Source organism: Lissotriton vulgaris, chromosome 1_1 (assembly GCF_964263255.1).
Source record: "Lissotriton vulgaris chromosome 1_1, aLisVul1.2, whole genome shotgun sequence".
NCBI lineage: Eukaryota > Metazoa > Chordata > Amphibia > Caudata > Salamandridae > Lissotriton > Lissotriton vulgaris.
In genome coordinates, this window is record NC_141685.1 from 409,299,484 (window position 1) to 409,313,695 (window position 14,212).

A 14,212-nucleotide genomic window follows, 5' to 3' on the forward strand; every position below is an offset into this window, starting at 1 on the left:
ACACAGGTTTGATCCACAAATGGCTGCTCTTCTCCATCATAGCGGGGTTCACGATGAGGCAAGTGTCTTGGCATGATATAGATTATATTTAATGTTTGAGGCTCAAATTTTGCAGAATCAAGAATAGTATAACATTGAAATTGTCAGGTGAGAGAAGATTTCCATCTTACTTTCATCAGCTCCATAAAGGAGAAGGGTTCTGAGGAACGTAATGCCTCAGAGTTAGATTGAAACTGCCTCTGCCATTGCAACCTTGACACCTTCAAGTCTTTCTTTAAAAAATTATCAGAGGAGTGCATTCATGCACTTTGTAATATAAAATTCATCCTATAGTTAGGTAAAATGTAAGTCGTCGAAATTTCTTGTTCTGGTACAGGTGCTGCTGCCATCACAGCAGAGATTTTCTTCATATTTAGCAAGAGCCAGAGGCACCGATGTCGATAGTGCAGAACCAAGTGGCCAGGTGGCAGAAGGTGCCCCAGGGGTTCCTAGACACACACAATTGAGATTTGCCAACTTGGCCTGCATGGCTAGTTCAACCAATGATCCAGGAAGAAGAAAGATAGTTTGAGGTTAAAGCTTCCCAAGTACATATATTGGGCCAGAAAGCAAGCAACATCACAAATTGCGCAAAATATTTTCTCCTTTTGCTTTTCCCATTGCTTATAATTGGTTGATTAAAAGTACCATGTTTTTCAATTTTCCTTATAATTCAAAAGCCTCCATATGCATTTTATCATGAGGGAGTCTTGTGTTTAGATTCGGACACATTCCCAGTGCCTCTATGAGGTTATGATGATAAAGGCGTCCTGCTCTTGGGAAACCTTGCAATTAAAATGTAAGCAGAGCTCACTTTTCCCTCCCTATGATGTCAACAAATCCACTGTTATCATTGTCTGTAATGAAATCCATTGACACCCCTCTTACCTTGAATTGGAAGTGTTTCTTGAGTGAAAGTCTGGTAACGAAGACATTATAAAAATGCTAGACAGTTGTAAACAAGAGACATCTATGATAAGTCCTCAATATTGATGCTAAATGTGTTAAAAGGACTGATATAAGAAGCAACATGTTTGTATGTAAATCAGTTATCATTGCTTAGACATCTTAAGCTAAATTATCAAACAATGTAATTTTTTTTCTCTCTTTCCCAAATAAAGTCCTTTTAGACATTCTGGTTCTAGGTTGTTTCACCTATTGTCTAGTATTCACAGAAGATTCAGTTGAACAAAAGGGAATGCACATGAACATTAAACTATTTCATGCATTATACAGCTGGGCAAAATTTTAATTATATTTGGGTAATTCACATAATTCCGGGAATTTCTAATTACTTTTGTTATGCAAAATGTTAGAAATGTTGTGTAATTAACACACAGAAACAACAAAACGTGAGTGGCTGTTATTCACAGTGCTTTTGGCACTTTTTTTTTTACCACGTGTCAATGTCCAACATGTACATAAGGACACATTTAACGCTATACACAGCAAAAAACGGATCTGCCTTTAGCTTAATTACATGTAATTTCCCCTAAATTTCAAGTTATTATGCAAAAGCAAATTAAATGACATTCACACAACCTTAGATTACACTCTTCAATACCATAATTATCCTCACCCTCCCCCACCCACAGCAATTTGCAGCTTCACAAGAAGGTTTTGTAATATCGAGGTCATTTTTGGACCACTAGCAAAACTAAAAGCTATTTAGACATTTAATGAAACTTACCTCTGGGAGACCAGGTTGCATGTATAATTGCTGGAATACTGCATTCATGTAACAGGTAGCTCCTCCATTCTTTAATCCAACATATCCTGAACTAGACCGACTGTCTACAGGTGGAAGGTGCTAAAAATGATAAAAGCCTAAAAATGAATATTGTTGTTTTTCTATATCACAAAAGAACAAGTAACTTAACTTTGGTAATGCTCTTTCTTATGGATTCTCTACACGCACATTCCTCACCGTGTGAATATAACCCATGTCTCAGACGATGTGGAAAAACTCTAAAGCAGTACTCTTGCGTGCTAGTAGGTGGTACTGTGTGGCTCAGCACAAACTTCATTCCGAGATGACAGAGCTGCATATAAGCGCCACTTAGGCACGCTGACCTTAAGTTTATTTTGCAGGCACGTCTGCATCCTCAAATGCAGAGCCCAGGAGCAAATTGTAATGACCAGCGTGCTGCAGATCTCTAGAATGTGAACTTTAGGAAAAGAGTCCATTCCACAGAATTAGGAAGTGGGGGCAGTGAGGAATCTGAGGTTAGATTTAGTATTCACCAAAAAGAGCGTTGCAATAGCTAGATAACTTCTTCTGATGGATACTTCTCACCACAGATAACACACCAAAGCAGTACAACCCAGGGTGGTGAGTCTGTGGAGTGGCTCAGACCAAAAAGTCCTGCAGTGCCAAACAGGCAAAATTCCCTTCCCTACAGACTGGACTTTCAAGACAATAATGCTAAGTGAATGTGTACACCGATCCCCAAGTAGTAGCCTGAGAGATATCGAGAATGGGTACGCTACATGCTAATGCAGTAGTAGTAGCCTTGGCTCAAGAGGAATGAGCCCATATGACTTTGTTGGGGTTGCTACTTAGTTAGCACGTCGCAGATTGTAATGCAGAGGCCTATCCACCTAGCCATAAAGGACAATCCCAAACACTCCTAAATAGTCAATACGAAATTCCTCAGACTTTGATCTTCTGATATATTTTATTTGAAAACAATGTTCTAAGTCTAGACGTTTTCTAGCCAACGTGTTTGTGGTAATTAAATCCACAACAATGAAATGGTGGATAGAAAGTGAGTTTATTGTGACACAGGTGCTGCGCAGCAGCCAACTCACATGGACACCAACTGTAGAATACACATTTGAATCATAAGCTCCGCGTAGAACATTACTAAAGAATTTCCCTGAGAAATCTAACTGAAACATTCTAGAAAGACTAGAACACTACATTATCCCTTTCCTTATAATAATTAAACAAATAAAAAAAAATAAAAAAACAAAAAAAGATCAAAAGAAAATAGAATAAAAAAAACATGAAACAGAGTATATCTCCATTTGAAAAACAAGGCAACATATAATAATAAATCAAAAATGAATACCGAAGAAGACTGCTAACGATACCTAGCCGGAATACTACGTTGACGAGTGCTTCTGCGCAACACATCATTAGATACTTTAACATTTGCTTGAACAACATCAGGAACGGAAAGATGATCAGATAACTTAGAAATTTTTACAACTCTTGCAACATTCCACCAGTTCTTAAAATTCACTCTTATGGCATTTCCACACACTTTGTCTATAGTGAAAATCTCTGAGAATTTAAAACTATCTTTGTTTCTATGAGTAGGTATCTTAATGCAGACCTTGTCTCCAACAACAAAACTTTTCGTAATTGTTCTTTTTCTATAATCAAAAATAACTTTTTGTTGGGTTTGAGCTTGAGAAACGTTGTGCCTCACAATTTCATCTATATTTTCTAAAGAATTCAATTTCACCCATTGTGACATCCATCCTGGACAAATCTTAGAACAAGGTTTCCTTCCACGGAGAAGTTCATAAGGAGACACTTTTGTGGTGGAATGTGGTGTAGTACGATAGAACCATAACATGGACCTGACAGCATTTTTAATATTACACTTTTGAGAAAGAGCCCACTGTATACAATTATTTAAAACTCTATTCATGCGCTCCACCAAACCGTTTGTTTGTGGATGATGAAGAGCGCTTTTTAAGTGAATAATACCACTCTGATTTAAAAACAAACAAATCTTGACTCACAAATTGTACTCCATTGTCACTTACTCTAGAAGAAGGAAAACCTCCACGTAAGAACAAATCCTTCAAGAAATCAATCACATTTTTTTAGTTAGGTTCACTTATAAATCTAACCTCCAGCCATTTGGAATAATAGTCGATGGCAACAATAGCATATCTTGAGGTAGAAGGCAATAAAACAAATGGTCCAACTAAATCTATTCCAATCTTTTCCCATGGTCTAGCAGGGAAAGGAATAGGATGAAGAGGTGGAGAACATACTTTAAGACTCTTCTCTGCGCTAGAACAAAAAACACATTCCTCCACAATCATGGCAATTTCTTTATCCATCTGTGGCCACCAAAAATGTTCACGAACCCTTCTCTTAGTAAAAGCTTTACCCAGATGCCCTTCATGTGCTCCTTTTACAATCCTTGATCTGAGTACATCTGGAGGTATTTATCTGTCACCTCGTAATAAAAGTCCACCTTCAACAGAAAGTTCCTCCCCAACTTTAACAAAAGTTTGCAATTAATAGTGAACACTATTCTCTTGAGGCCAACCATTCCTCACATGTTTGATGACTTCCCCAAGAAGAACATCTTTAGAGAGTTCCTCTCTCCATTCAGCCTCACTGATTGAACACGTCATCTAACCCAAGAGTCGCAACAAAACAATCCTCATCTTCATAGTCCTCTTCTCCACCTTTATTTTCACACTCAGAAATCAAAGGATGCCTTAATAAATAATCCGCCCTCACATGCTTATTCCCAGGAATATAGATAATTTCAAAGTCAAATTGCAACAACTTAGTTGAAGCCATGCGATCCTAGGCGTTTATTCTTTCAACTTATCTCCAGAAAGGATTGAAACCAAAGGGCTATGATCAGTTCTTAACGGAAAATGTTTACCCTGATTGTAAGGAGTAAATTTCCTTATAGCCCCACCAACACGCCAAGAGTTCGCTCTCAATAACAGCAAATTTGAATTCTGCTCCATGCAAAACTCTTGATGCGTAACCTAATGTATGCTCTCTACCAATAATTATCTGAGTGAGTACAGCTCCCAAACCCACTCCACTTGCATCTACCGTAATCGTGCACATAGCATTGGGATCAAAAGGTTTTAAAATTTTAGTTCCTACAAGTTGCTTCTTAATCCATGAAAAAACAATCACAATGAGAGTCCCAAATAAAAGGAACATCTCTTTTAAGCATGTTGGAAAGAGGTTGTACTTTTGACGCATAGTCGGGTATGAATCTTGAATAAAATTCGCACAAACCTATAAAGGATTTCAAACCAACTGTATCTTTTGGAGGAGAGCTATCCACAATAGCCTTTACTAAACATGGTCTAGGTTCTACACCATGTTCAGACAAAACATGACCCAAATACTCCACCTTATGTGCCCTGAAAACACACTTTTCCTTCTTCAACACCACTCCTCCATTCCGTAAAGCTTCCATAACTTTCAACAAAGTGTTGTCATGCGATTCACAAGTAGAACCAGGAATCAAAACATCATCTTGGAAGACAACTACGCCAACAATGTCTTTCAAAAGGTTGGACATAATTCTTTGAAATACTGCTGCCGCAGAGGCCAACCCAAACGGCATGCGACAGTACTGAAAAGCACCAATAGGAGAAATAAAAGCAGTTAAGTGTCTGGAAGATGGATCCAAAACAACCTGGTGGTAAGCTGAGGCTAGGTCCAGCTTGCTAAACCATTTCGAACCATTAATAAGGGACAACTTATCTGGAATCTTTGGCAACGGGTGCGAGTCCACCCAAATGTTTTTATTAAGACAGCGCAAGTCCACGCAAACATGAAGATCACCATTCCTCTTAGCCACAACGAAAGGAGAAAGCCAAAGAGAAGACTCAATTGGCTTGATAATTCCTTTTGTACAAAGACCATTGAGTTCTTCTTCAAGTTGATTTCTAACACTGAAAGGTACATTTCTTAACCTATGCTTAACTGGAATAGCATTATCTTTCACTCTAATAGTATGCCTGAAACCTTTTACTTCACCAAGATCATCACCAAAAACCGTCGGAAATTGTTCTACTAATTTATCAACAAAATCCTGAATTTGAACAACAGAAATAGGATCTTTAGTATCTGGTCTAAGAACCATCTTGAACAGACCTTGATGAAACCAACCAAGGATATTTAATCCTTTGATTGAAACATACATTTTACCAAAAATTCTTCTACCTTTAAACTCCAGTGTGTCCTCAAAATAACCTGCAAGCTCAATCTTTCTGCCCTCGAGAGACAGGAGACCTACCTGGTGGTAGTAATTCACGATTACCCCAAAATTCACTGAAAAGTTCCTGAGTCAACATGGTTATTCTGGCTCCAGAGTCAACCAATAAACACATAACTTTATCACCAATTCCTATGTCAGTGTATGGATCAACACATTCAGTAGCCAACTCAGGATTGTTAGACGAATCTCCCACAACAACAACCATGTCCCTCAAATCGTCCTGAATGCTGCTCAAATCTTCTTGTTTGTATTCAGAGGAATTCACATTAGCAACTGACAGAGAAGACACCACTTGTTTGTTATCTTAAAAATTTGCCATATTACGTTTCACATTCTGACACACTTTGGCAAAATGCCCTAACTTTCCACACAACCTGCACATGACATTCCTAGCAGGGCAAGGCCGACCAGACTTAAAATGTGGGTAATTTCCACATTTAAAACAAATATTACTCTGCTTAAAGAACTTGTTTTCATTTCTTGTTTACATATTGTTTCTAATTTCTTTTGTTTTGACAAAACTCACACAATCTTCCTTAGTAGATGTTGAAGGAACTTTTTCTTCTAATTCTTTAACAGATAATTTTGAAAACTCAATACATTTCGCAACACGTACTGTTTCCTCAAGAGTCGGATTACCTAAAGAAAGTCATTTTTGCTGAATACCTTTATCTATACATTTACAGATATATTGGGCTCGAATCATCTGATCTCTAAAATTTTCAAATTGACACTCAGCACTCAACATTCTTAGAGCAGAAATAAAATCTTCAACTTTTTCCCCATGTCTCTGCTCCCTTTAAAAAAATGTATGTCTAATTACAACCAAACTTGGTTGGATGTCAAAACGTAACTATTTTTTGAAACAGTTTCTTCCAATTCATCAATTTCTTCTTCTTCTGGGGCACGCACCAAGGGTGGAAGATGTTTGTAAATTGAACGACCTTCAAACCCTAGCGCAAGTAATAAAAGGTTTTTTCTTTCTGCCCTGTACCATGAAGCCCCAATAGCTCCTAGATACGTAGTAAAAGCATTGTACCATTTCTTCAAAACAATAGGTGGTTTACCAGGTTCCTCAGGAAGAGATGGGGGAGGAGTAACTGCCTGCATATTTCTAAATTACTACAAGTATACTTTTTAGATATAACTATAAATGTAAACCAAATAACAATCATTCAAAAATCATTGTAAATAATAAACAAATTTGAATCAACAAAAAAAATAATGTTCGTTCCAAGAATGCGCAAAAAAACAAAACAAATAATACAGTCTGGTGCGCCTGTCACCGAAAATGCACGCTTCTTAATACCTGAACTCTTAATGACTTCTATCTTCACGCTATCTGCTGTTCGAATAACGATGTGAAATCTTCTCAAGGTGTGCGTGTCACGGTGAACACACTCAAAACTTTTATTTAAATTTTCAATTTCGCTGTGCGCGTCACTGCACACATTTCCGCCATGTAAAAATCCAAAGCAAAGTAGCTAGTGTGCGTATCACCGTGTACGCGTGTAAAACATTAATCACCATTGGTGTGCGTATCACCTTGTACGCGTGTGAAACTTTAATCTATGACTATATCTTCCTTCCAATGACTAGAATGCCAAATCAAGTACTCTCATCCTTCAATCACGGATACCTAAAATGGCGCTCACGCTGTGTACGTTTTCTATTTTCACCTTGCACACATAAAATGGCGTTTATGTTTCATACGCAATGCACGCAAGATGCGTTGACACTAACAAGATGTCCGCCGCAAAACACTGGAACGTCAACCACAGTGTTGCGCGCGCATCCGCCTCCGGACCACAGTCCCTCAACATTTTTTTTCGTTCTGCTGCTGCGCAAACTTCTTTTTTACACAAACAAATACCTTATTTGTATCAGATCACCTCCCAATGTAAATCGACGGCCATTTCCCGAAGAAATTTCAACACTGGATATATCAGCAGATACAAAGGTAATTTTTAATCTTCTTATTCTTCTTAAATTACTTCATGTGGGTTCTTCTGCACCCGTGTCCTCGTTGCCACATATTTTTGTGGTAATTAAATCCAAAACAATGCAATGGTGGATAGAAAGTGAGTTTATTGTGACACAGGTGCTGCGCAGCAGCCAAATCACAATGGACACCAACTGTAGAATACACATTTGAATCATAAGCTCCACGTAGAACATTACTAAAGAATCTCCCTGAGAAATCTAACTGAAACATTCTTGAAAGACTAGAACACTACAGTGTTTCATTTTATGCTGTTAGTACACCAGCAGACTTCATCGGGGCTAAAATTACAATTATATAGGCTTTAATAACAACATACTATGTTAAAGCTGAATCGTCACCAAGGTCAAACAGACCAAATCACCCTAGGCGTTTAAAGTCTCGAAAATTGATTCCCAGAGTCTTATGTATATGTCATAGTGAAAAACAGAACAATTAATTACAATCTACAGTATATGATAAATGACGATTGGCACCCATCAATAAAGTATTCCAAAGAAAATTGAGGAAAGTAAGGAAAGGTAGAGAAAACAAGCAAATAGAGAAAAAGGCTATCAACTACCACCATGTTTGAGGTAAGCTGATAAAGTATTGGCTCATCTAGTACCATATTGGCAATGTATATTAGACTCCAAGAACGCTTGAATATAATTATCAAATTCTGAAACAAAATGAGTTCATCTGAGCAATTCATTATGCTGCTAAAGCTTGTTACACTCGCTTAATTTCAATAGGTTAGCCTAAACAATTAGTATTAGTCTCGCTAATATTAAGTGCACCACACAATTTGTTCTTTTATGTACATGTAAAAAGGTTTACGTTGGTAGCACAATTCGACCATTACATTAAAGGGTATCTGAATGTTTCAGAGCAGTAAAACAGGGTCATTCTACATCCCCATTCACTTTACACACACTCGAATGCAAGATGCAGAATCACCACCGGAACTTACAGTTCCATTGTTTAGAGATGTTGCAACTTGATACCAGAGGTGGTAATCGGGAGTTAAAAGTGTAGACAAGAGGGACTTTGAATCATGAATTTAAAAGTTAAGGACATCTTCTCTATCGTCAATGAGCTCTCCCTCCCTGATCGTATCACCCTCCCGCCTGCTCCCACCCAGGCTCTGTGCGATGAGCTCAACTCATTTTTTCTAGACAAGATTTCTACTATTAAAAATAACATTCTCCCGCCTACTTCCTCCAACTCTTTCCCTCTCCCTTCTGAGAATGCTCAGACCTTCCATACCTTCCCTCCCATTTCTACCACGGAATTTCATAGCCTCCTCCACAAAGTTAGCTCTGGCTCCCCCAGGGATTGCTGCCCTCCTCACATCTTTAAAGAAATCTTTGGGCGCTGCCCTGATCCTGCCCTGGCTCTTCTCAACTCTTCGCTGACATCAGGGGTTGTTCCTGAGGCTTTTAAGCAGGCCATTGTGTTACCTATCCTGAAGAAGCCTAGCGCAGACCCTCTTGTGATGAGTAACTACCGGCCTATCTCTCTCCTCCCCTTTTTGGGAAAGATCTTGGAGACATATGTAACCAAGTGCCTCAGCTCCTTTATGGAAACTTCCTCCTTCTTGGACCCTCATCAGGCTGGCTTTCGCCCACTACATTCTACAGAGATGGTGATTGCTGCAGTGATGGACACTCTTAGAACTGGCGCCGACAATAACATCCCCCAGGCTCTTGTCTTGCTAGATCTGTCGGCGGCTTTTGACACGGTCGATCACACCATCTTGATCGACCGTGTCAACAACGCCGGCATCCGTGGGACCGCCCTTGAGTGGGTTCGCTCTTTCTTACACGGCCGCTCCCAGGCTGTCCACCTCTCTACTTTCTCCGCCCCTTTCTCTCCCCTCACCTGTGGTGTTCCCCAAGGTTCAGCCCTCTCCCCGCTTCTCTTTAATTTATATATGCAACCACTTCTGGCGTCCCTTCGTCACTCCCCCGCCACCATTTACAATTATGCAGATGATCTGCAATTGATCTTTCCCCTGGACACTTCCCCTACCTCCGGTCTTAACATCCAAACTACAATGTTACATATTTCTGATTGGATGGCTCACAGCCAACTTAAGTTGAATCCGTCCAAAACGGAACTCGTTCTGGTGGGCGGCTCCACTAACCCCTGGAATGACAACTTTTGGCCATCTTCCCTTGGCGTCCCCCCTCGTCCAGTCAGTACCGTGAAAAGTCTTGGAGTGATAATCTCGGAGGATTTATCTATGAAATCTCAGATCTCTGCAGTCACATCATCCTGCTTCTTCCAGCTGCGCAGGATTCGCAAGATCTGTAGATTCTTAACCAGAGAGGCACTCATTCTTACCATCTTGGCCCTGGTCATTTCCAGGGTGGACTTTTCTAACATCTTGTATGCGGGTATCCCCGCCTACCAGCTTCAAAAACTTCAGCTAATCCAGAACCAGGCGGCCCGCCTGGTGTTTCGTCAACCTAAACACCAGCATGTCTCCCCTCTCCTGAAGAACCTTCACTGGCTCCCTGTGGCCAAACGGTGCTCCTTCAAACTTGGCTGCACCGTATTCAAGTCCCTTCACAATCACGCCCCCGAGTTCATTTCCTCCAAATTCAGGCGATACCTCCCATCCCGTAACCTTCGATCCTCTGCTGACAATCTTCTTTGCATTCCACCGATTCGCCGAAAAAAACACGGTGGCCTCCGGTTCTCCTTTCTTGGCCCCACTTTTTGGAATTCCCTTCCTGTGCCCTTTCGTCACTGCCCTACTTATGATTTGTTCCGTAAAACCCTGAAAACTCACCTTTTTAAGCTGGCCTTTGAGTAATGCTCCCTGCCTCAGTTTGTTATGTCTGTTTTGAGCGCCAAGAAACCGTCTCGGTGTACGTGCGCGGTACAAATTGTTTTACATAACATTACATAACATAACAATATAGACCATTCGTTACATGATTTTTTGGGAGAGTAAAAGTGAATTCATGTAACTGTGCCTTCTGTTTTACAAAAATAATTTGCATTAGACTGCATTTCTGTATAGGTTTAGTCAACTACATTATGTGTTCTGTTTACAAGTATCGGCCACTAATGAATTATGAGATTTTGACTTACAATCCAGAGTTGTAACTTTATGGTATGTATACGTATAAAATGTTCTGAATACAAATGTGGAACGGACTGTGCCCCTCAATGACACTCATCAATGGTAATTTTTATATTGGAGTGTGTGCGCTATACTCCATTTTCCTTCCTTCTTTTTTCTAGTAGATCTTTAATGATTAGTGTAGAGGTACATTGGTGGCGAACCATAACTGAATTGTTAAATCAGAGTAATTTTGACAAGAGCGTAACTGATAGCGGTATAGGCACCATATGCTTTTTTTTGGCGTTTAAGCTGTAGGCCACCTATCTGCTCATATTATTATTATTACCAGTACTTTTTCAACCACTGATCACTTTGGTGATATTCCGGGATAGGAGATATTATCATTGATTTCGTTAATGCAAGTAATTATATGGGGTGTTCTAGTTAGCAAGATGTAGTGTCTTAAATCACTAAATAAAAAATAAAAAACTGACGGAAATGATAGCCCTCGGGATGTAGTCTATACTAATATAATAAAGAGAGAGTCCAAACCTTTGAGGCGGGTAATCTCAGGAACCACATAACCACCCAATACAGCGTTGGAAAGGGCAGTTGCAGCAGAAGGAGATAGGCTATGCAGACTCCCATCATATACATTTAAAAGGTAAAAGAACCGTGCCAGCAAAGTAGTCCCTTGTGGGCGTGTCTGCATTGTGCTGTGGGCGTGTGCTGGGGGGCGTGACAAACGCTGGGGGGCATGTGGTACGTTCCGCCCTTCATGCCATGTCTCATATCGTGTGCTGTGGGCGTGTGCTGGAGGCGGAGCGCGGGATTACGGAAAACAAAAGCGAGCGTTGTGCCCAATATTTCATTGTTTTTTCTTCCCAGGTTCTGTACATTCCAGCTCCGGGTGTGCTTGCCCCGCGCTCCCAGTGACGTGCACCTGCTTTACTGTATGAAGGTCAGGCATGGCGCTATTCCCAAGGGCCGGAAGGAGCGTAAACAGGGGCCATTGTGCAGGAAACGTAATCTCGCCTTATCTCCAGTGTGCCCTTCAGGCGTCACCGGAAGTTTTTCCACTTCTGTTGCGCACAGGCCTCGCGGCACGCACATCCGGACACAAGGCCTGCATCCACGGAAATAGCAATAAAGGGCCTTATCCCTCCCCCGGGAATATGTGATGATATTCCGCAAACCAACATCCCGCATACCATCACTCCGCAATTTTTATAACGCAGGACTATTACTCCGCAAAGACATCATTTCTAAAACTTTTACAACGCATATGACTATCACGCATGCCATTATAACGCAAATGCATGTGTGGTAAAGTCATATACATTGTAAAAGTACATTATTAAAACATCAAATATATGTTTGTATATATGTGTATTTATATATACAATAAGGGCAACAGGCAGCTGCCGAATAGCGACTTTGCATGGTTCTCAGCAGGTACTGAAAATGAACTGAGGAGACACGTTATAAACGGCAACAGTAATGTAACACCATTTAAGACATCACCAACTGGAGGGATTGAAAGCAAGGGGCAGCCAAACCGCAAGTACCAGCATGCAACACGTCTACCCACCGAGGGTGTCCACCAGGGGGCCGAGACCTATAAATAATTTGTGCAATCGACTTGCTGGTTTCCTGCCCAGCATCCTGATGTCAACGGCGTTCCTTTGAAAAAGGTCGATGGAGACTGAAACATGTCAGGACTTTTCTCGAAGCTGAGCCGTTAATAAATCAATTGCAATAACGTGATGGTGTGCGGCTTATTCTCTTAGTAAGGGAGAAACTTGGGACATAATCAACGGCTTGGTTCCGCTGTAATGCGACGCACCACCAGCAAGAGCGCCGTACCTGCCCGACATTGAACCACTATGGAGCTCGTGAAAACGATAAGGGCAACAGGCAGCCGCCGAATGAACAAGTTACTTACCTTCGGTAATGATATATCTGTAAGAAACAGTAGTTAGTATTAGAATCCTTACCTTAGAATATCCCCAGGCGTCAGTCTGGATCCGGAAACTTTTGCTTAGCAGTACCCCTGCGCGTCGGTAGGTGTCGTCTGCAGGCGTCCCCTGCGGCTCCGCGTCCGTCGTTGGAGTCGTGCGCCGTGATGACGTCGCTGGAGTATATAGACGCCGCCTCCGCGCGCTGACGTCAGTTCTTTGCACACAGCTTTTCCGCGCCAGAACACGCAGAGCCATGTGAGAACCAACACTGGTGCCATTTGAAACTAGGGCCCTGAAAGGGATGTCCTTAACCCTAGGTATCAGTTCGCAGAACGGGGAGGATGGGTGGGGCGGTAAGGAATCTAATACTAACTACTGTTTCTTACAGATATATCGTTGCCGAAGGTAAGTAACTTGTTCATCTGAAAGAAACAGGTTATTATTAGATTCTTTACCTTAGAATAGATACCCCAGCAATACCAACCCCGGCGGTGGGTCTGCGAACCAATACAATCCTACACCAGAAAGTCCTGGAGGACCGAACGGCCAAAGAAGCCATCCCTCCGGACTTGACTGTCCAGGCAGTAGTGCCTCGCAAAGGTGTGCAGCGAGGCCCACGTAGCCGCCTGGCAAATGTCCTGCAAGGGGACTCCCCGGCCCAGGGCAGTAGTAGCCGACGTGGCCCGAGTGGAATGGGCCCTCAGCCCAACAGGAGGCTCCTTCCGAGCCAAAGAGTAGCACGCTTTGATGCACAGAACAACCCACCGGATAGATGGTCCGTTTATGTACCCCCCGTCCCTTCTTCGCCCCCATGTAGCCAACAAACAGTTGGTCACCCAACCGGAACTGGCGTGTGCGATCCATATAAAATGAAAGCGCATGTTTTGGGTCCAGACGATGGAGCCGCTCTTCATCCTTTGAAGGATGCGGAGGCGGGAAGAAGGATGGGAGGGTGATGGACTGCCCGATGTGAAAAGCAGAGACAACTTTGGGCAGGAAAGAAGGTCTAGTTCTCAGAACCACCTTGTCTGGATGAATGGACATGAAAGGAGGTTTGACAGAAAGAGCCTGGAGCTCACTCACTCTCCTGGCAGAGGTGATGGCAACCAGGAAGGCCGTCTTTAACGTCAGGAGACGGAGAGGACAG

At 41.5% G+C, this 14,212-nt stretch overlaps 1 protein-coding gene across 3 annotated transcripts in view; it reads right to left on the reverse strand.

Annotated features, from left to right (window-relative positions):
• USP24 (ubiquitin specific peptidase 24) overlaps positions 1-14,212 on the reverse strand; it is a 1,909,144-nt gene that overhangs the window by 904,075 nt on the left and 990,857 nt on the right. For all 3 annotated transcript variants that reach the window (XM_086952711.1, XM_086952716.1, XM_086952707.1), the window contains exon 42: positions 1,730-1,849. In XM_086952711.1, coding sequence (XP_086808837.1) covers positions 1,730-1,849 — 120 coding nt within the window. The remainder of the gene's footprint in view (positions 1-1,729; positions 1,850-14,212) is intronic.